This window comes from Poecilia mexicana, unplaced genomic scaffold, assembly GCF_051168715.1.
Source record: "Poecilia mexicana isolate PSO_F unplaced genomic scaffold, ASM5116871v1 scaffold_18, whole genome shotgun sequence".
Taxonomy (NCBI): domain Eukaryota; kingdom Metazoa; phylum Chordata; class Actinopteri; order Cyprinodontiformes; family Poeciliidae; genus Poecilia; species Poecilia mexicana.
Window position 1 is genome coordinate 5,127,847 of NW_028263387.1, and position 23,171 is coordinate 5,151,017.

Below are 23,171 nucleotides of genomic sequence, written 5' to 3' on the forward strand. Positions count from 1 at the left end.
TTTTCCAGCTCTGACATGTGACTTGAGTGTTTTTACACCTGAATTATCAATGATGTGGTTTGGAAATACCTGTTACTAAATAGATAAACAGAACGGACAGACCGATACTTTATTAATACCCACATAGGGAAATTCATGTAGCACCTAACACTCCCAAACCACACACACCATCAGTACAGTACCATAAAAACCAGTAATATTTGTGTTATTTATAAATGCTCGTGTCAGCAGGTGGTGTTGTGCAGCTACAGCTCTAGAAAAAATGAAGGAACCGCTGCACTGAACCCACTGAAAACCTCCTGGTTATTCAACCTAATGTTGATTTCTGAACTCTTCCTGAGTTCAAACGTCATTGTTGTTGTTTCTAAGTGAATATGAACTTGTTTTCTTTGCATTATTTGAGGTCTGAATGCACAGTACCTGTTTTTTCTTGTTTTGACCATTTCTCCTTTTCTGCAAATAAATACTAAATTGTTGCTTGGAATTTCAGAGACATGTTGTCAGTAGTTCATAGAATAAAAGAACAATGTTCATTTTACTCAAACATAGATCTATAAAAGAGAATCTGATCATTTTAAATGGTCTCTTAATTTTTTCCAGAGCTGTTTATTCGGTTGTCATGGTGAGTGATTGAGCACTGGACAACTAGAACCAACAAACTATTCTCCTAACCAAACAAAACCATTAAGTCAGACGAGTCTTAATGTCTGTTGACCAACCAGTGGCCTCAGGTCCATTCCTCCAGAGCTGCTGTCCTTCATCATCATCATCATCATCATCAGTCATTCAGCTCTGCAAAGTGTGACTGTAAGATCCCAAATGCAGATAAACGTTTGTTTTTGTCTCTGAATATTATTTATTTGCCTTTGAGGAGAGTCGAGGTGAACAAACTGTCCCTGGTGTGTGACAAACTCACACATTGAGCAGAGCGTATCCTGTTGGGTTTGTGGTCTAAAAATGTTTAGCATGGCTGCACACACACACACACACACACACACACACACAGAGACATGAAATGGCTTTCATGTTGACTGCAGCTTACAGCAGGTCGTTCAGGTTGCTTTAGTTCTGCTAAATGTTGTTATTGTTTAGTTTTTAAGAGAAACTGAAAAAGCCGAACTTGTCAGAGTATCATTGCTTCAAGACTTTTAAGGATTTGTCTGAACCAGTATTTTTTTTTTCAGAGTGGAATCATTTTTCCATTCAAAATCATACAATTTGTAAAAACTGTACCTACTGTACTTTATGTACAGATTTGAACTGCAGATTCTCTCTAATCCAGAATCTGAACAATTTATTTATTCTCAGATATATTTAAATATGTTACAGGAACCCACTAATAGTTAGCATGTTAATGATACAGGTCAGTCTTCAATAAATCCATCAATTTTCTGATAAATTTTGAGATAAAACTTATAACAATTTTGTTGCCAGACACTGATTCAAATTGTAAGAACTCTTCTTGGTTTTGAAAGCGTCACCTTGACTTATTACTTGTTGTTTTTGACAAATTGTTCAACTTTTGCCTTTTCTGACCACAATTGTTTTTCTCCAGAAGTTATTTGACTTGTCCACGAGGCCTGGATCCAGGAAATAGAAACCACTAGAGGCAGCAGGAAGAACCAAAGGTGTAGTTAAGGACTGTGGCAGAGAGATGGAAGGTAAGGCAAGTTTATTTTTTATAGCACAATCTTTAAATTTAGCAACAAGGCAATGTAAAGTGCTTTACATGATGAAAACATGACAACTAACAACTAACAAGCAAGAAATGTTACATTTCAGTGGGATTAAAATACAGACTACAGTTAACATTCCAAATATTACTGAAAGATTTTAAAAGAAATTTTAGAAAAACAAACAATAGTACATTCAAAGCAAAATCTTTACTTGAAATAGAAAGGCTTTAATACCAAAATCATGATCACATTGCCAGTTCACTTCACATGATCTGATAAAGCAGAACAGCAGGCAGATCCTTTACAGGGACTTCTTCTCCAGAATCTGAACAATCTTCTCTACCCACTTTTCCTTTGGATCCACACAGATGCGACGTTCCCTGTGTGTTATTAAGCTGAAAGAAAAAAAAATGTTTTGTTTTTTTTTTACACAAAAGAGGAACGGAAATAAATGAGCTTCACTTTTAAAATGAGAAAAAACCAAGTCAAAACTGATCATTTTAGGCTTTATCATATACAGATACTAACAGATCCAAGTTATCAGTACTTACACAATTCCACTTGTGGGGCAGCGAGCATCAGTCTTGTAATATGAAGAGATGAGATTTTTGTTCACCCGGTTTCTGAAGAATTCAAAGCAGCAGTCGTCGGGACCACTTGAATCTGAAAATAACATTAATTAATAAAGCATTTTTGAATGAACATGAGTTACAACAACATTTAATTTCCCTTTGGGATCAATAAACAAACTTTGAATTTGAAGTGAATCAGAATCAGAATCAGAATTCCTTTTGTCATTGCGCAAGAAAGCACAAAATTTAAAAAGTAGACTGAATTGAATGTAAGATCAGCTGATCAGAGAATCGTCTCCAGGTGAACTTACAGTTGCAGAAAACTGTGGACAGCAGAGCAGCTCCCAGGATGCAGAGCAGGAAGATGTTAACAGCCTTCATGATGACCAGATGTTCCTCTGTGAGTGATGATGGAGACGCTCTGGGTTGTTTGAACAAACAGCGGACTGATGCTTCCTTTATCAAAACAGAGGTGTTAAAGAGGCAGGGTCTCCGTGGTTACACGGCACCTGAACACCTCTGACATGGTGAAACTTTCCACTTGGTTAGATGGAGAGATAGATTGAAGAGGAAATGCTGTGGGTCGACCAAAAAAAGCATGAAGTCAGTGAGCTGAAGAAATAAACACCATCACTGATCTCTATTTTAATCGTTGATTTTGGGATAAACTTTAAGCATGGAAAAGTAAATCCTTTAAATGACAGTAAATGTGGGGTTAGGATTGGAAACAGACTAAATACACTTAGAAACAGTGCTGTGCTTTTGTATTAAACCCCTTTTCCTCTAAAACACCAAAATAAATTCAGGAAATTAAATGTGTTTATTTGTAACTTGTTCAATAATGTCTTGAGTTTGAATACATTTTCAATTTAGGAGCAGAAAATCTTATTTTCACCCCCTGCTGGTAAAAGTTAGCTAAGGTCATCTTTTGCAAGACCTGGAGTTACTTCTGTTAAACAGCAAACAGAAATACACTGCTCAAAAAAATAAAGGGAACACTCAAACAACCCATCCTAGATCTGAATGAATGAAATATTCTCATTGAATACTTTGTTCTGTACAAAGTTGATTGTGCTGACAACAAAATCACACAAAAATCATCAATGGAAATCAAATTTATTAACCAATGGAGGCCTGGATTTGGAGCCACACACACAATTAAAGTGAAATGTTCCCTTTATTTTTTTGAGCAGTATAAAATAGTGAGTTTTATGTTGCTAGGTAAGTTTAGCAACAGGTAAGAGACTTTAAAAATGATCTGTAACTACAGTAAGTTAATACTGAGTTAAACTTATATTACTTAAATAATAATTATTAGGACTAAAAACTCAGGGATGCTGTGGTGACGCAGGGGTTAAATACAAACCACACAAGGAGGCTTTAGTCCTTGATGTGGCCGTCACAGGTTTGATTCCCGGCCTTAGCCGCATGTCTTCTCTCTCTCTTTACCAACTTTCCTGTCTTATCACTTTCCATCAAAAATAAAAACCTTTAAAAACTCAGAACCGTTTCATATGTCAGGTTTATTTTTTAACAAAAGCAAGCAAAGGAAAACATACAACAACCAAAGGAACCATTTTTGGTGATTGTTTATTTGATTAGAGAAAATTATGTAAACAGAACAAAACAATCAGAAAAGGAAAAATAAAATCAACAGAAATAAAAAATGGTTCCAGTCACTGATGTAGTTAATGTACAAAGCTTCCAAAAGAAATGATAAAAACATCAACAATGATTACATTTAAAAGCAAAATCTTTGATTATTTCAAACAGAATAATTCTGAAACTAAAAACATGATCGCTTTGCAGAATGTGTTTTACTGGACTATCAGGAGAGATGGCCGCTCCTTAAATGGACGTTTTATCCAGAAACTTAATAATCGTATCCACCCATTCTTCTTTTGGATCCACACAGATGAAGCGTCCTTTTTTTCCTTTTAAACTGAAAGAAAATACATTTTTTTCAAAAGAGGGATAAAAATAATGAACTTTGATTTCAATAGAGCTAAAGCAAAATTAAAAAAGCAGAATAATTCATATACAGAGAAAGCAGGAACTCAGCTGGCAGTACTTACATAACTGCTCTAATGGAGCAGCGATCATCAGTCCTGGAATATGAAGCGATGCGATTTTTGTCCACCTTGTTTCTGAAGAAGTCAAAGCAGCATTTATCAGGACCACTTGCTCCTGAAAATGACAGTTAGTTAATGAACATGAGTTACAACAACGCTTAATTTCCCTTTGGGGTCAATAAATTAATGTTGTATTTGAATTTAATCAGAATTTCTTTTATTGTCATTGTTTAAGAGAGCACAATAAAATATTTCTAAAAAAGACTGAATTGAATGTTAGATCAGAGAATCATCTCCAGGTGAACTTACTGTTGCAGAGGACTGTGGACAGCAGAGCAGCTCCCAGGATGCAGAGCAGGAGGATGTTAACAGCCTTCATGATGACCAGATGTTCCTCTGTGAGTGATGATGGAGACGCTCTGGGTCTTATGAACACACAGTGGGCTGCAGTGCTGCCTTAAATATTAAAATATTAAAAAATGGGTGGAGGTGTCAAAAGAAAGAGGAGGTGTTGGTGGTTACTCGATGACAGAATGCTGCTGTGAGGGTGAAACTTTCCACTTGATTAGAAAGGGTAGATGACAGAGGAAATGCTGCTGTGGTTGGACCAAAATGCACCTCAACAGCAAGAAGTAAAAAAAAAAATCAAGTGTAAAACTTCTATGATTCCAAAAGAAAAAAGAAAAAGGTTGAAAAAAGCTGAAAGGAATATATTAAAAAATGTATTTACTTAATGATTTGAGTTGGTTTTTAGCCCTTTTTTTGCTTTTTGGTAAAAAAAAAACCAAGTTGTGTTTGATGTTAAAGAGGACAGCTCTGATCCTGATCAGTTCTGGGTCAGGAAAGTAACACTTATAGTCTCGAGCATCAAGGACCTATCCCCTGTCTTATGATAAGACAATTCAGATAATCTAAAACAGGAGTCCCCAAACTTTTTCCTATGAGAGTCCATAAACAGTCCCAGGGGAACAGTCTGGCGGGCGTCGCCGGCGAAGGAGGCGGATCCCCTTGGGCAGGTCCGGCGGTCTCCTCCGCCTGCGCAGGAAGCGAGGAGGCGGGTCCGGCGGTCTCCTCCGCCGGCGCAGGAAGCGAGGAGGCGGGTCCGGCGGTCTCCTCCGCCGGCGCAGGAAACGGAGACGTAGAGGCGGGTCCGGCGGGCGGCATCTCCGGCGCAGGAAACGGAGTCCCGGAGGCGGGTCCGGCGGGCGGCGTCTCCGGCGCAGAAAGCCGAGACGTGGAGGCGGGTCCGCCGGGCCGGCAGGATGGCCGGCTGGGGTCTCGGGGGGAGCCGACTCAGGAAACTCGGGGGGAGCCGACTCAGGAAACTCGGGGGGAGCCGACTCAGGAAACTCGGGGGGAGCAGACTCAGGAAACTCGGGGGGAGCAGACTCAGGAAGCTCGGGGGGAGCAGACTCAGGAAGCTCGGGGGGAGCAGACTCAGGAAGCTCGGGGGGAGCAGACTCAGGAAGCTCGGGGGGAGCAGACTCAGGAAGCTCGGGGGGAGCAGACTCAGGAAGCTCGGGGGGAGCAGACTCAGGAAGCTCGGGGGGAGCAGACTCAGGAAGCTCGGGGGGAGCAGACTCAGGAAGCTCGGGGGGAGCAGACTCAGGAAGCTCGGGGGGAGCAGACTCAGGAAGCTCGGGGGGAGCAGACTCAGGAAGCTCGGGGGGAGCAGACTCAGGAAGCTCGGGGGGAGCAGACTCAGGAAGCTCGGGGGGAGCAGACTCAGGAAGCTCGGGGGGAGCAGACTCAGGAAGCTCGGGGGGAGCAGACTCAGGAAGCTCGGGGGGAGCCGACTCAGGAAGCTCGGGGGGAGCAGACTCAGGAAGCTCGGGGGGAGCCGACTCAGGAAACTCGGGGGGAGCCGACTCAGGAAGCTCGGGGGGAGCCGACTCAGGAAGCTCGGGGGGAGCCGGCTCAGGCTCGGGGGGCTGCACTCCGGCAGCGGACTCGGGGAGCTCAGGCTCGGGGGGCTGCACTCCGGCAGCGGACTCGGGGAGCTCAGGCTCGGGGGGCTGCACTCCGGCAGCGGACTCGGGGAGCTCAGGCTCGGGGGGCTGCACTCCGGCAGCGGACTCGGGGAGCTCAGGCTCGGGGGGCTGCACTCCGGCAGCGGACTCGGGGAGCTCAGGCTCGGGGGGCTGCACTCCGGCAGCGGACTCGGGGAGCTCAGGCTCGGGGGGCTGCACTCCGGCAGCGGACTCGGGGAGCTCAGGCTCGGGGGGCTGCACTCCGGCAGCGGACTCGGGGAGCTCAGGCTCGGGGGGCTGCACTCCGGCAGCGGACTCGGGGAGCTCAGGCTCGGGGGGCTGCACTCCGGCAGCGGACTCGGGGAGCTCAGGCTCGGGGGGCTGCACTCCGGCAGCGGACTCGGGGGCGGGCCACGCCACTAACCGTGCCGCCTGACGTCCCGGGGACAACCTGGCTCCTTGAAACCCCATCACCATGGGGACTGTTGTAGCTGGAGACGGGCAGACTGGAACCAGAGGGACTGGAGCTGACACGGGTAGAACCGGAGCAGAGGTGGTGGAGCGAGAATCCAGCTTGGGAGGTTGGGAATTTGCAGACAGCACTTCCTTAGCCGTCTGAAACTCCTGCTCTATATCCGGGAGTAACTCCCCCAGCCACACCTGAGGGAGAAACGGAGCCCATTTCTCCAGGTGGATCGCTATCCTGGTAGCTGCGTTTAGCCGTCCGGCCGCGGAATATGGCTTTGCCAACTCAGCCTGATACTTCCTGATCTCGCCGATCAGGTAGCGACGGTCTGCTGGGTCCATGATGTTTGCCGCGATCCTCACCTTTACTGGTCGGATCCTTCTGTCATGGTGTGTGGTTGGTGGTGAGGATAGAACGCTGAGACCCAGGTATGAAGGTGATAATGATGAAGAATTTATTGATGCAGCTCACAGTCCAACAGGCAGCACGGCAGAAGGAAGCACACAGCTAACACCGGTAGCAACTGGATAACGGACTGAAACTCTTGAGCTGACGCCGACACAGGACTTAGCAGTTCCACTGCGACGACGGACAGACTGATGCAGACGACTCTGACTACGACAGACAACAATAGACACGACGAGGATCCGACAACGAACACTGACAACAGGTGGGACTAAATACACTGGGAGGGTAATCACAGGAACGACACACAGCTGGGATCAATCAAGACAGAGACTCAGGGGAAAACAGGACTAGACAGACAAAAACTCGAACTCAAAACACAGAACCTAACAGTTCCAGAATATAAGCCGCAACCCCAAAGTAAAAAAAACAAAAAAAAAACATTAAACATACACATATAAGCCACAGATTTCTCTGCTACTCCAGGTTTTCCACAATGATGCAGCAGCAGCAGAGGGGGGCAGAGACCCAACATTTGAGTCACAACAGGTCAATTGAATATCATATTTATTACGGTTGAAAAAGAAAAAGTTGCCAAGTTTAGATTTAACTGAACTCATTACGGTAGTTTCCGAACGATAACTGTAACAGTAAAAATGCTGATCCTTCGTGTCTGCTACTAGCATGAGATAAATGAAAATAGGTGATTTCTTCTTCTTTAGAATACAACAGCAGCTTCCATCCATTATTGTTGCACTACTGCCATATGTTGGATCCTAATATCTATACCTCAAATTATCATAATGATCCCAGTATTATTTAAAAAATGAAATATCTTCTTTTTCCCTTCAATGCTATTTAACTGATCAACAACATTCTCATATTTCAATTCCCTATTAAAACCTAATTCCTTTTTAATAGGCGCTTTCTTTTTTTATGTCCAATTTTGACTTCCGATTCACTTCCTGCTAAAGAGCCCCCTGGTGGTTGAAAAAAAATCGACATATAAGCCACAAGGTTCAAAGGTTCAAAAAGTAGCGGTTTATAGTCCGGAAAATAAGGTATATAAAAAAAAATCTAAATGCTCTCTGGTATTGTTCAGGGGGCCGAACTAAATGTGGATCTGGCCTGCGGGCCGTAGTTTGGGGACCACTGATCTAAAGCAAAAGACGGATGGGGAACATAATATAAGGTTTTCGATTACATTCCCTTCTTTTGATTAAGATAAAAGACGTTAATGAGGGACATTGGGCTTAAAAACCGTGGAAGAGAGTTACTGACAAATTCTTTCCATTGTCATAAACACGTTTGTGTCTGTTCTCTGAAAGGTGGAGCAGGTCTCTGGCAGTACCAACCACCACCCACATGGAAGGAGGATGACGCTGATGAAGAATGTGCACAGGAGCTTCTACAGATCATCCCTCTTGAGCGATTGGCAGGATCCCCGTATGTCTTCTTTCTTTGCGTTCAGAGGTTTCTAGTACTTGAACGCACCGTTGGAGTGACGTTTTCTCTTTGCTGCGATTAGGTTGGTTGGTGTCTGGATGGTTTCACCTGGTGGATCATGAACTCGTCTGCAGTGAATTACGTGGACACAGCTGGTTCTTTCAGCATTCTGAGTCACAAACAGCCCTTGGAAGAGTCCTTGCCAAGTCACCGGTGTTCTCTATGGAGCTTCTTCAACACCGTCCAGTCAGCAGGCTTCAGTCGGTGCTGACGGATCTCTGCAGGGGTCAGTGTGCAACTCTGACAGCCTGTCAGACTTCATAAAGAATGGCGGAGAGGCTGTGGAGTAAGATAATGCTGCATCATCACAAACAGCAGAGGAAGGGCGTGGCCTGTTCCTTTACAAGGTTCCTGACCACAAACCATGCATGATTTGCAGTATTTATTACTGCATAGCTGACAATGTGGCATCATCAGGGCCTCTTCACACCACTGGAGAGGCCTGCTGTCTGCCACAGACATGTCTCACCTGTGGAGGCAAAAGACTGGAAGGCATACAAACCAGCATACAAAACGAGGGGTTGAGTGTGGGGTGTGAGTGAGTCCAAGCAGAAGATGGGGAATATGGCTGCATCTTTTACAGCAGAATCTTCTTTTCCAAAGAAAAAAAAAAAATGCGCAACTCCAAATGTAGAACATGAATCCACACAGATCGTCATGACTATCCTGAGGCAAGTTTTCAAGCTTTAATAGAGAGAGAAAGAAATAATTTCAGCCACTTACGCAGAGTTACAAGACGCCGACACATCCTGAAAGAGAACAAGATCAGGCTTTGAGAAGGTTGAATCAGAAATACCAATCCCAGTGAGGATCCCCAGCTTGTGTAGTGACATTCCAGACTGCACATTTCTTAATAGTGATGCTAGTCGTGTCCAAGAGGACAGATGTGTATCTGAGACAATGTCCCATCTGTTTATTTTTATTCTGCTCCAAAAGGGGCAACAGATGTTCCTCTAATAGCGATGATAGAGAGCAACACCACAGCTGACGGTGTGGGCCTTTAAAAAAACAGCATACTATAGTGTAGTGCTGCCTTTATCAAGATCAAAATATTTAAAAATGTGCCAGACTTGTAAAAAGAAGGAAGAAGTTCATGGTCACACTGTGTCTACTCTGGGTCACTTCCTGTTCCTACTATCCAGCCTTTCTCAGGACCTGAGCTGGTTCTCACACAGAACCGTTCAGAAGAATATCCAGATGGAAAACATCCACAGAACTGTCCAGAGACGAGCATCAGGGCTGACCTTCCCTCCATCCAGAATGTGATTAGGGTTAGGAAAAGGACCGCTAACATCTCTGGAAACCCCACACATCCTGGACACAAACTGATGAACATTTAACAGTCAGAGTTCCCAGATCAATACCATATTTATATACCTGGGCTGTCAACTGTGACGTGTTACCTCATGTGATTAATCTGAAAATATTAATGTATAACATAACGCAGATTAAGCTAACTATTTTGACCTAAAAGTCTCTTTCCTGCAGAGCGTAGCCTAGTTCACAGCAGCAAGTTACAGGTTTGATGAACGGCAGCTTAAGATGAAAGTTTTCTGTGACGGCAACAAATGTTGAACATTCAAATTCCTTGTTTGCTTGTACAAACTTGACAGACAAGGCTGATTTATTCTAGTTTTTACATCAAAATGACTTTTCGTCATCATTTCTAGATGTTTTCTGCAGTTGGGTTGTCACTACGCACTTTTCTGAACCATGACAGATTGTTGTTTTAGGTGCCTTTAACCACCAAACCGAGTCAAGCTATATATACATACATGTGTTTTTTACCTATGTGTTTTATGACCCACATGAAAACTCACAAAAAAATGTCTCCCCCTCAGCTTCCTCTTTAGCTGAATTTTGCAGAGGCCTGCATTTCTGCATTAACTGACTACAAATATAGACATGAGACACTTGTATAGTCTCAAATGAAGTTTTTTTTACTCTAACATTAGCTAGATGTTCATGTTAAATTTATTTGGATAACATATTTGAAAACATAAACATTTGATGAAAGTACTTCACAATTTACACCAACCGTCATAATACAGAATACATCAGCAAAAAGAAATGGTAAGAGCGAAACGACTGTATTAAAAGTATCAGAAGAATGTGGAGGCTTCAACCTGATTTTCAGAAATATGAATAACAGCTGATGATCTTTCTGACCAAGAAGGAACATGTAGAGTACATCTGTTGCAACATTGATATGAATAAACTTATTAACAACATTAACTGTTAAGTTGACGCGAGTGGTGAGGTTTACCTCTTCTTAGCCTCAACTAAATGTGTGACTGCATAATCCTAAATGTACATGAATGTTTGCTCCTCTTTTCATCTTTCTGATTATGATTAATTTCCTATTAAGGAAATTTGAGGTGCAACAAGCTGTCCCTGCTGCAACACAAAGTCACACATCGAGCAGAACGTATCCTGTTGGGTTTGTGGTTGTACCCAGAAATGTTTATCATGACTCCACACACACATGAAATGGGTTTAATGTAGAATGTTGCTGACAACGGATTATTCAGGTCACTGTGGTTCTGCTAAACTCTATACAGTTTGTTCCAGGTTTTTGGTTAGTTTTCCTGAAGATCCTGGATTAACAACTGCAAAATCTAACAATCAGAAAAGACAAAAACCTAAATTAATCTTAAACGTAAGAGTGACTAAATTCAAGCTTTCTCCACAGCAAATAACAGTACTTTCCCCTTTATATATTTATGATGGCTTATAATCTTTTAGTTGAAATGTTCTTGTTTTATGTTTTAATTTGACTCACCATTAATCAGCCATTTTAAGCTTAATAATAAAACTTTTAACACATTACACTAACAATAACTTTGTGAACAAAGTTTTAATCAATTTATCTGTAGGCCATAATATACAAATGCTACCAAACATTAACATTAGGTAATGGCTGATTGAATTATTTCTGCTTTCAGCTCACTGCTGAAAACCAGCGGGAGTTTGAAACGAGGCGCCCGAGAGACGGACGTTCTCTCTCGGCATGGCGACCCAGCTCCGCCCGGTCCGCTGGTAGAGCGGCGAGACGAGCCGGCGGTGGAAGCGGGAGCGGACATGTCCGAACACGACTGAGCATTTAGGTAAATTAAGCGACATGTTCATATATCGAGCAGATATTTCATATTTACTCAGCTAAATTGTCACCTAATAACTAGTGGGCTTATCGCAAACGATATACGAAGTTTTTGTGTGTGTTTTTATATTCTGAATGGATATTTTTGTACTGTGAATATATGTAAACGTAACACTGATAGCTTTGGGCACAGCAGCGTAAATACTTAGATACGTCTGTCACTTTCACAGTTACGTGCTACAGCGATCCGCGCGCCTTTTGCGTCCACAAGTGAACGACGCGCGGGAAAAGCAGGAGTCGGAGGAGATTGGAGGATTTCTCAAACATGCACCAGAGAATCAAAGCAACTCTCCAGGTATGTTTCTGGTTAAATAATAACATCATATTATGATGTAAAGCTAAATAAAGTTGATTTTATTTAGTACTGCCCTTCTGACATTAAAAGCATGAAGTAAAAACTGAAATGTTCAATGATGTTTTAAGTTTGAAGACATCTTCAATCTAAGAGCAAAATGTATTCTTTTCGCCCCCTGCTGGTAAGAGTTAACTAAGAAAATCTGTTCAGGGACTGACTGGTACTTTAAAAAAAATCACAGAAATAAAATTTAGTAACATAAATTTGATATACAGGTTTTCTAAATAAGTTGTAAATTGATAATAAAACTATAACTACAATAAATCAACGCTGCTGTTAAACCTGCCTTGCTTAAAGCTTCATTATTAAGATTCAAAAATCAGAACCATTTGACAAAAGTTACATTTATTTTAGAATAAAAATCAAATAAAAGAAAGCACCCAACAACACAAGCATTGTGTTTGATTAGAGAAAAATAGAATAGAAAAACAAAAAAAGGGGAAAAAACAACAATCAAAAACACCAATTCAGTCAATTCTGTAGGATAGCAGGTGTTGTACAAAGCTTTCAAAATAAATTTTAGCATAAACGATGATTACTTGAACCAAAATCTAATGCCTAAATCATAATCACTCTGCCACACGTGTTTTATTGGGCTTCATGTGATCTGATGAAGCAGGACAGGCAGATCCTTCAACGGGACTTTTTCTCCAGAAAGTCAGTAATCGTCTTCACCCAGGGCTGCTTTCCATCCACACAGATGGAGCGTCCTTTTTTTGTTATTAAACTGAAACGAAGACGAATAAAAAGAGACTCACCAACGAGCTTCACATTTTACAGAAGTAAAACAAAATAAAACAAACAGAGGACAACAGGAGTCCAGCTTGCAGTACTTACACGATTCCACTCAGCGAACAGCGGCGATCAGTCTTGTAATATGAAGAGAAGAGACTTTTGTTCATTTGGTTTTTGAAGAAATTGAAGCAGCAGTCGACCGGATTATTTCCACCTGAAAATCAGACCGTTAGACTGACATCAGCTGATTGGAAAAGCTTCATCTCCAGGTGAACTTACTGTTGCAGAGGACCGAGGACAGCAGAGCTGCTCCCAGGACGCAGAGCAGGAGGATGTTAACAGCCTTCATGATGACCAGATGTTCGTCTGTGAGTGACGATAGAGACGCTCTGGATCGTTTGAACAAACGGCGGGCTGCAGTGCTGCCTTTATTGAAACCCAAACATGAAAAAAAAATCTGTCAGAGCTTCTGTCAAAACCCAGAAAAGTCTGGGTTTTTGTGGTTATGCAATGACTGAACAACTTCTGTGACGGTGAAACTTTCCACTTGATTAGGCAGAGTGAAGATTTCAGAGGAAATGGAGAGGTGGTTAGACCAAAATGCATGTCAAAGGCATGAAGTAAAGATACACATGTAAAACATCTGTGATTCTGATATAAGATAGATAGAAATTTGACAAGACTAAAAGGACGTGTATATATTTGTGTTTATATCTTTGTATTTACCATTTGCTGCATGATTTCATGTTGGATTTTACAATTTTTCCTAAAGTCAAACAAGCAAACAAAAAATTATTAGGCCTCATAACTAGGACAGAGTTTAAGCGTATCAATTTGATTTTTCACTCTGTTTTATGAGGTTGATTTGATTTTATATTTCTCAATATGAATGAAATTTATTTGACATGTAAAATATCTTCCTATGACATTTGTTGTGAATTGGTTCAATATAAATAAACTGAATGGACTGGGATTAATGGTGAATGAAGTCTAGCAATAAACCTCAAGAATCAAACTTCAAACCTTCATCTCTGACCCTCGAAGCCTTTAGATGAATCGACCAGTGATGTCTAGAAACTGGTCCCAGAATCGGACCCTGTGGTACCAAGTAAGGAAGAGGTGATGAAGGGGTAACATTTTTGCTGTTTCAGAGTTTAAAACTAAACTAAAAGATTTCAGGAATGTCATTCTCATTTAAAAAAGTGTTTGTATATTAAAAAAAACATCATTATCTTTAAGATTTTAGAAAGAAAAGGAAGTTTGGAGATTGGTCTGAAATTCAAATGAACTAAGGAGTCAGGTAGATTTACTACTGCATGTTTTAAAACTTCAGCGATAACATTTGCTTTTTAAACAGCATGAGGATTGTTACAGTTTGTAGCAATGATTTCAGAGAAATATATGTAGAATACCTGGTTATTAACTAAATGCACAAACCTAACACAAGACTCCTGATAGAGAGAAACTCATGGTGCTTTAAAGCACAAAGGATTGGCTGTTAGTAACGGCTACTGGTAAAAACAGAGGCAAAAACGGCAGCAGTGGAGAAGCTAAATACACGACAAAGCTTGTTGAACCTATAAAATATTGTAGTTTTCATCTTTTTTTTCTATTTTGCAGACGCATGAGATTTTTTCTGCAGTAACTGGGACAGAAGACTTCACACAGATGGAAACATTTAATTGATTTGACTAGAATAACACGTCTAATCAACCTCATTATAACATGTTTATGATGAGTCGTTTCCTGCTGCGTGGCCGTGAAATATTAAACACTTAGTAATACGTTAATCAAATTTTGTGAAATTGTAACATAATCATGTCCATAAGCAAGCTTAAATTCTTCTATTCTTGTTTGGCTTTATTTTAACACTTGAATTGAGCTGAACTGCGAATAATTTCACAAATAGTGGCTGAAGTAAGTCGTTTTACCAGCAGGGGGCAGCGTATGTATATAAGTTAGTGTGTCTGAGCAGCTTGTGTAGAAATTCTTAGTTTTATAATAAATGACTTCATATTTTCTAGTAATGATAGAAACTTTGATACTTTAGTTCACATTTATCTGACAAGACTAGTTACCATGACTACGATACACATTTTTTGATTGATTATTGTGTTTTTAACATGTAAATCACCGGCCTTGCTGCTGAAATGGGCTGTTCAGGTAAACTTGACCTGACCTGAATACAACCACAGAGGTTAAACTTAGCTTAACAGAAGATCCCACCGCCTTAAATATTTTTTCTCTACATCACTCAGCTGAGATCTAGTGAAATTTGTCTGACAGTTTTGTTTGTGGTCAGAACTCACCAAGCTGAGGTAGAGGTGTTTCAGTGCAGGCGTTTCTCACTGCTTCATAAAAACATCGTGTTCTGAACTCAGCTCAGGAGGATGCACTCAAACCAGAGAGTCCAACTCCAGAACAAAATGTTAAAAATTATCTCTGTTTTAATAATAATAAAAATAAAATATTTTAAAGAATGAAAAGTTTATGTTCGAGAGCTGCCTCTTCTAGGCAGGCATCTGTAGAAACTCACTGCTTCTCAAAGCCAGGGTTCAGTTCAGCAGAGAAAAAGCAACGAGAAAATGTTTCATGCAACGATGCGTCAACAATATGACACCATGTTGGTTTGACTGTAAGATGAGGAAACTGGTTCCTGTCCCAAATAAATCTCCTTTTGACAAATTCTATGATCAGTTCAGATTATCTGGACACAGATCTGAGCGATCTGTTCCTCACATTCTCTACTTCATCTACCTAATGCAGCCAGCCAATCAGGATCAGCCGAATGCTCTTCCTGCCAGCATTATGACCCAGCTTCCTGCATTTATAACTTTCTAACTGGCACACTTAAAAGTATTCCCACCCCTCTTACCAGTGCCCCGCCTTTCCTTTCTTAACCGACAAATTTTCAGATTTAAGTGAAGCCAAACATGTCAGATGTTACTTCTTAAAGCTTTTTAGATAAACCTCACTGATAGACAGAAGAGCAGAGGCCAAAGTTCAACTTCAGTAAGTTGCAACCAGCTGTTCCTGTTGGGTCACATAATCACGTATTAAGCAGAATGTCTCCTGTTAGGTTTGTGGTTTCATCAATATGTTCATCATGGCTGCAGAGAGACATGAAACCATCGTAACCATGCTGAGCTGTGGTTCATCCTGTAGCTCTAATCTATGATGTTTACAGTCTGTCTTCTTCACTGACTGAGTGAAGTCAGAGATCAGCAGCAGATCAAATCATGCAGCAGGTAGTTTGGATCAGTGTGGTTCTGCTGAATGTCGTCTGGATCTCCTTCTTCTTAACTCCAGATCTGGACTTCTCAGGTAAGACCAGCTAAACCAAACATCAAATGTTCTTTTACTTTTGATGTTTACTTGGATACATTTGAACCTATTTGTGGAATTGTGAAATGTGGTACATCCAGATCCACACAGAGGCTTTGGTTCAAATAGATCAGTTCCAACATTAATATGCAACATGAGTGGATGTGACCTTGTGACCTGCTCTGTAACCGGTTTTGTGTCTCTCAGTGTTTGTGCAGAGGAGAAGCATCAGCAGCTCTGATGAGACGTTCATGATGGAGTTCTGCCTTCAGTCAGACTCTGACAGGAAGTGGACATCAGCTGGACCTTCAGCCAGCGGTCCAGATGGAGACATCAGCACCGTCACAGAACGTCCTGGTGAGACGTAGACGGCTTGGTTTGAGATCTGAAGATCTCAATGTTCTTGATGTTTCTGTCAGAAAACTAAAACATAAAATGATTCTCCATTTTGGATTATTTTTAGTCTCAGTACAAATACAGCTGTTTTGTGGAATCCCAATGAAATCTATTGAGGTCTATTTGAGCAAAGTGGCAAAATGAGATGAAATTCTGAGTTATATCTGAAACAAAATAGTAATGAGGTACTGGCTGTACATGTTCCTGAGAATATATTTTTATATAACTGCATATATAGTTCAACATTCAATCCATGCATAATTTGCAGTGAATAGAAAGAAAACTCAACATGAAGAATCCAACTCAGGTGACAAGTTTCCAACATCTGCAGCTCCTGATGCTGATCCTGATGAGATGTGAGTAATTAAAGCTTTATGTCTTTTCTAACTGTGATGCATCAACAGAAACTGACCTTGAACCCATTTATGAACACAAAGATGTAAGCTAGTTTAATCTGAGTCGTCATGTGGAAACTTCTTCTTATGCTAGTGCAGTGTTTGAGAAAATAGACGTTACTGACATAGTTTAATATTGTCTGAAAAACAATATATTGTCATTTAAAGACATTGTAAACCACAGAGCTGTACGGTTTGACACATATGTCACGTATGAGACGAATAAACTTTGCAGTTAGTAGTTTGTGTCGGTCTTTGAGCAGAGACTTTAGCTAACAGATGGGAGATGAACTGTTTAGGATTTTAATATGTCTCCATGGTAACAGCTTTTCCTCAACAGGTCTCTGTATTTCTATCGGCTGCATGAGTTCACATCACGGTGCACATTGCTCTGCTTAGCAGCTTTGGGTCAATAGGAGGCGCTCTGCATCCCTCAAACATGCATGAATGAATGTTTTGATTACTTTTAGACTTGGGCTGTTAATCAGGTTAATTGGTAACTAATCACTGAATAACTCCAACAAACAACCTTCCTACTCATTATGTAAATTGATTGTGTGTAGATAAACTTTTTTGTTGTTTTATTTTTCAGTGATTTGAATGGACCGACTGTATCTACTGATGAACAGAGACTGACTTCACCACCAGAGTTCAGCTCCAGCTCTGAAGCTGATCCTGTTACAAAGAGTCCAACAACTACTAGAAATCAGAAGGTCACCATCAACCGACCCAGACAGCACAAAATCACCCTCAGTCCACTCAGACCAGGACCAGGAAGTGAGTTTTTCCTCCAGCAGGTTTCCATCCAAGCAGAGATGTCATAGATTTGGTGTAAACAAAAAAATATATACTTTTCATAAATGTATGCTTGTGACATTGAAACCGTGAAATGTGACAGAAATGGAAAAAAGGAAGAATGAAGGCTAACACTTTTTTGTATTCATTTAATGGAAACTCTTGTTTATTTTATGGATTATTTATTCATTATTTATATGAATAAATAATCATAGTAACAGTATTTATGTATTTATTGATTTTCGTAATTCTGAAAGAAACATATAATTACATATAGTTCAACATCCAGTTCATGCATTATTTACAGTGAATGGGACGAAAACACAAACTCCAAAATCCAGCCCTGATGACAAGTTTCCAACATCTGCAGCTCCTGATCCTGATGAAATGTGAGCAACATTTTAACACACCAACCAAGAACCAGACCCAATAAATCCACTGTTTACATTTAGGATTGATTGTTTTTATCCACTTTGAACTGTTTTTAATCTTTCTGAAATTGCAACATGTGAGTTAGTGAACAGATCTTACTGCTCTGAGGTAGAGAGTCACTGCTGGGAAGGAAGGAAACGACTTTTGGAAATTTTATGATTTTTAAATTTACTCCTTTTTTATTTATTATGGGCCTGATACACAGTCATAGTTACATACATGGTACCATCCTTTTAAGAAAACAGAAGCTGGTGTTTTACGGAGACAAAGACGAGCCTGAAGGATTTTTACCTGTTAAACTGCATTTCATCTGAATTTCACTGCAAAAACACAAAACCTCACCAGGAGTTTCCATCTAGTTTCTAGTGCAAAAGTGATAAGTCAGTTTTCAGAAAGATCTAGAAGCTTGGCTTAAATCAATAATGCCTTAATATTGATTAAATAATAATAATAATAATAATAATAATAATAATAATAATAATAATAATAATAATAATAATAATAATAATAAACAAGTACTAGTCCCTCTTTTAGATTTCATTTATAACATGGGAAAAATGTTAGTGGGACACACACCTTTTAAATAACCAATATTAATGAATTATTGAGTTGAAACCAGGTCTTATATCTCACAGAAAAGTTACTTGTAAGTTAGTTTCATCTTTTTTGAAATCTACTAAAGTTTTTGAAATAGAAATGAAACAAAAATACTTGGTAAGATTTTGTGTTTTTGCAGGGAACTCTGAAGTATTTTGATTATTTTTAGTCCATAAAACCTTTATTGGGTTAATTAATGACTCTAATTATTGATCATTCTAATTGATAATTGATCATTATTGATAAATCTAACCATCCTAACCATTCTATGTTGTATTTGTCAAATAGGAGATTTGGAAAATATAAAAAAAAAATTGTTTTATTTTTCAGCAGCTTGGCTGAACCGACTGTATCTGTTCATGAACAGAGACTGACTTCACCAGCAGGATTGAACTCCAGCCCTAATCTTATTACAAAGATTCAAACAACTCCCAGAAATCAGAGGATGGACATCAGCCGACCCGTCCAGCAGGAACTACTCCCTACTGTCAGACAAATGAGTGAGTGTTCACTGACTGTGGAGCTGATCGGTTCAAGTCACTGCAACCTCTTTTCTGTTTCAGCAACAAGCTATGCTAAACACACAGTTACATACAGTTACATCTATAAACATGTAAATTTGCTTTACTTGCAAATTCATTTTATTGGTACAACTCTAAATTATCCAATTCTTTGGCAATAGAGAAAGTACACAAGTATCCTTTAATTAAAATAAAATGGGTGATTCAGGGATTTTCTCCAAAGTCAACACTAAATCCTACTTTCAGCAGTTTCTGCAAAGTCAAATTGCTCTGTGCAGTTTTTGTAATAAATGAGAATATTGCTCAGGCTGTAACATCGACATGATTATCGCTCTACCCAATCAGAGGACAAGTCAGCTTTAACCCTTTCAGACCTGCAGTAGAAATGTGTTTTTACTCAGACTTTCTCCGATGCCATGGTTTTGTTTTCAGGTCTAGCGTTTCCTGATGACTGCTGCTTTGTGTTAATGAAAGGACCAGTGAATGAGAAGCTTATCGCTTCATTTGAGGTGACTGATTCCTGCTGCCCCATGAATGCAGCCATGTAAGTCCTGCAAGTTGGGTTTCTGTCACTCCTGGTAGAATACGCACAAAATTAGCTCTGTTTCACTGCGGTGTTAAAGGGGTATTACGTAAAATCCACTTTTGTGAGCGTAACCTGGAATGTTGCTTTGATTCTTTCATGCATGTTTGAGAAATCCTTTAATCTCCATGGCAACCATTTAGCTGTGGAAAGCACATGGGTGGACCTAGCCCTGCCTTCAAGCTGAAACTCCTCCTCTGAGCTGCAGTTTCCAAGATTCCACCTCACAGTGCGGCCCCTCCCCCACTCAGCTCCTTCAGACTAGCCAGCAGCAGTTAGCAGATGCCTGGTGGATCTGCTGAGCTCATTTTAGGTGTTACTTCTCAGTGCAACACTGGTAAAAATGTTGTTAAAGGGTTAATAGAGGAGCCATGTTGTGACAACTTCCTGAAGGCGGAGTGTCAGAAAGAGCAGGGGTTTTTAAAGAGACGGGGGCCCAATTTCAAGACGCTTAATTACAAATTTTTAAGTCATATTTTATATATAAATAACAACTTGGAACAACTGAAGGTAACAGCTACTTGGATGAGCTATAAAATGACACTATGTGCCCAGAAAACACATAATACTGCCCTGTTAACTGTTAAAGCTAAACGTTTATGTTTAATTTTATTCATTTGAGAAAAAAAACTGAATTAATTTGCATTTCTTTTCTTTCAGTTTGATAACAAAAAAGGCGCAACATCTCTGCGTGGATCCAAAGGAACCCTGGGTGAAAAGGATTATTGATTTTCTGCAGACAAGGTCAGTTTAGTGCAGTGAATGTGTCAAAAATGATCATGATTATGGTAGCTGCATTATTCTACTTAAATTAAAAAGGTTTTGATTATAATCATTGATTTTTCTTTCATTTAATGTGGAATGTTTGGACATTTATCTTACAGCAGTGACTGTAACTATTCCAGTCTGTTTTATTTATAAAGTACATTTAACAACAACATGTTTACCCAAACTGCTGTGCAGGGACTGATAAATCCGAGACAATAACAAAAATAAAAACAGAATTATAAAACGGACAACAAACCAACTTATTTGTCAAAAGCTCCTGAAAACAAGTGTTTATTAACTTTGTAATCACTAATCAATTGAAATAAGCTAATTCAAATATGTTTTTTCTATATCAGAGTCACTAATTAGAAAGTAGTTTTATTTCTCAGGGATTTGGATGGACCAACTCTGTCCACTCCTTATGAAAGTCTGACTCAGTCTGAGGTCAGCTCATCCCCGATGCTGAGGCAGCACTCTGACGTTAACCTCACTTTGAAGATTCCAACAACTCCACGACATCAGAAGGTCAACACCACCCTCAGTCCACTCAGCACAGAACCAGAAAGTGAGTTGTTGCTGCAGCAGGTTTTCATCTAAGCACAGATGTTAAAGTTCAAATCTCTGAGGCTGAACTGAAACTTTAAAGACAGGGATTCAGGTTCTGTTGGTGCTCGTTGTTTAAAACACACTAGCTGTGTTCCTGTTGCAAATGTCCGCAAAACGTTGTTGATGTCCTCCTACTGTCAATAAAAAACAAACCCAATTTCATCATTGCAGCGTTTCCATTAACTGAGAATCAATTAAAATCACATGAGAATAAGTTTGTTCAAGTGACAAGTCATTAAAAAACACGCAGCACCATCATCCTCTGACCACTTCCTGTTCTCTTCTTTTGTCGTTTCCTCCAGTAGTAACATCTGGTTGTTGATCATGTGATGACAAAAGTGGTTTTATTGCAGTTTTTTTCCCCTTCAAAATACACTCATTTTGATACAGCTGAATCACCACCTCATCGTAGCACCAGAACATTTTTCTGAAGAAAAATATTAGCTTAGCTGAAATTGACCTGTTTCCATTAAGCAAATGTATTTTTGTAATTCAAATTTGCACATTTATGTGATCAGTAGCTATTAACATTACTGAGGCTTCGAAACAGGTGTTTTATTTTATTTATTATTATTATTATTATTATTATTATTATTATTATTATTATTATTATTATTATTATTATTATTATTATTATTTGCTTTAAGTTTCCAGGTGATACCCAGATTTATATTTTTACTGCTGCTTATGAAATATTTGTTTCACACTGCCACCTACTGGTGAAAAGAAATACTGTGTTTGGACAATTTCGGTTTCTATGGCAGCAGAAAGTGAGTATGTACTCAGACGTTCAGCAGTACCGCGGTCTGGTTTTCAGATGGAACTGGTCCGATTGAGTGCTGCTTCCAGGTTTGCAAAAACCCAGTCGACATAAGAGAGATCGCTTCGTTTCACATGACTGATCCTCTGTGCCCCACAAGTGCAGCTGTGTAAGTAACTGCAAGCTGGGTGAGAAAATCTTAGATTTACTCGTATAGAATTGAAAGTTGAGTTTTAATGTGGTGGTAAAAAACTAAACATGTGCATTTCTTTTCTTTCAGTTTAATAACAAAAACAGCGAAACACCTCTGTGCAGATCCAGAGGAACAATGGGTGAAGACGATTATTACTTTTCTAGAGAAAAAGGCCCCATAGAGGAACTTCACCATGTCCTGCTTTATCAGATCATGTGAAGAACATTAAAAGTGATCATGATTTTGGTATCAGAATAATCTGGTCCAAGCAATCAAAGATTTTGTTTTAAAGTTAAAATAATTGTTTATTTGTCTAAAAAACTGTTTTGTAAATTTTGTACAACTATCCTAGAGCAGGGATTGTAACCAGATGTGTTTTATCCACGAATAAAAAAATTATGCATTTTCTTCGGTTTTGTTTTCCATCAATAAAAGTTTTGTCAAATGGCTTTGATTTTTGATTATTACAAAGGAAACTTAAAGGCGAGTTTATCTGTGTGGCATTTGAAGACATTATTATGTTCAAATTTAGGCAAAGAAGGAAGCAGTGAAATGAAAATTTCAAATAAATGATTTTGCTAAAACTTTAAACAGAACTTGAAGTGTTGAACAAAATGTCTAAATGAATACAAATGATTACACATATCATCAGAGGTGTAACTTTAAATGTCAAAAGAAAAACATGTTAATGTAGCTGATATCTATATACCAGATGACAGTTCATGAATGTTTCTATATGTTCTGCTTCAAGCAGTCTATGTGGTTTGAAGCAGCCGTCTCAGGTGCATCACCACGTTACACCTTAAGCAAAATGTCCGCTGTTAGGTTTGTGGTTGGATCTAAAAATGGTCACCATAGCAGCACAGAGAGGTGAACCCGTCTAA

At 39.8% G+C, this 23,171-nt stretch overlaps 3 protein-coding genes across 5 annotated transcripts; 1 reads left to right on the forward strand and 2 right to left on the reverse strand.

Annotated features, from left to right (window-relative positions):
* Positions 1-1,655: 1,655 nt before the first annotated feature.
* LOC106931722 (C-C motif chemokine 3-like) lies at positions 1,656-4,812 on the reverse strand. 3 transcript variants are annotated; one of them, XM_088015302.1, is made up of 3 exons: positions 4,630-4,763; positions 2,228-2,339; positions 1,656-2,071 (listed from the first exon to the last, which is right to left on the reverse strand). In XM_088015302.1, the coding sequence occupies exons 1-3, from the start codon at positions 4,697-4,699 to the stop codon at positions 1,978-1,980; spliced, it is 276 nt and encodes a 91-aa protein (XP_087871428.1). In that variant the 5' UTR covers positions 4,700-4,763; the 3' UTR covers positions 1,656-1,977. The 3 variants fall into 3 exon arrangements, with proteins under 3 accessions (XP_087871428.1, XP_014865492.2, XP_087871429.1); XM_015010006.2 differs by lacking the exon at positions 4,630-4,763 and adding an exon at positions 2,560-2,719; XM_088015303.1 differs by lacking the exons at positions 1,656-2,071; positions 2,228-2,339 and adding exons at positions 3,753-4,190; positions 4,324-4,435 and having other exon boundaries at positions 4,630-4,812.
* A 7,698-nt stretch (positions 4,813-12,510) lies between these two features.
* Positions 12,511-13,354, reverse strand: LOC148153879 (eotaxin-like). The gene is made up of 3 exons (XM_015010009.2): positions 13,197-13,354; positions 13,020-13,131; positions 12,511-12,909 (listed from the first exon to the last, which is right to left on the reverse strand). The coding sequence occupies exons 1-3, from the start codon at positions 13,264-13,266 to the stop codon at positions 12,816-12,818; spliced, it is 276 nt and encodes a 91-aa protein (XP_014865495.1). The 5' UTR covers positions 13,267-13,354; the 3' UTR covers positions 12,511-12,815.
* Positions 13,355-16,043: 2,689 nt separating this feature from the next.
* Positions 16,044-22,736, forward strand: LOC106931720 (uncharacterized). Its single transcript, XM_088015304.1, has 9 exons — positions 16,044-16,241; positions 16,449-16,598; positions 16,906-16,993; positions 19,187-19,356; positions 19,810-19,921; positions 20,621-20,704; positions 21,118-21,293; positions 22,152-22,263; positions 22,375-22,736. The coding sequence occupies exons 1-9, from the start codon at positions 16,157-16,159 to the stop codon at positions 22,466-22,468; spliced, it is 1,071 nt and encodes a 356-aa protein (XP_087871430.1). The 5' UTR covers positions 16,044-16,156; the 3' UTR covers positions 22,469-22,736.
* The last annotated feature ends 435 nt before the right edge of the window (positions 22,737-23,171 follow it).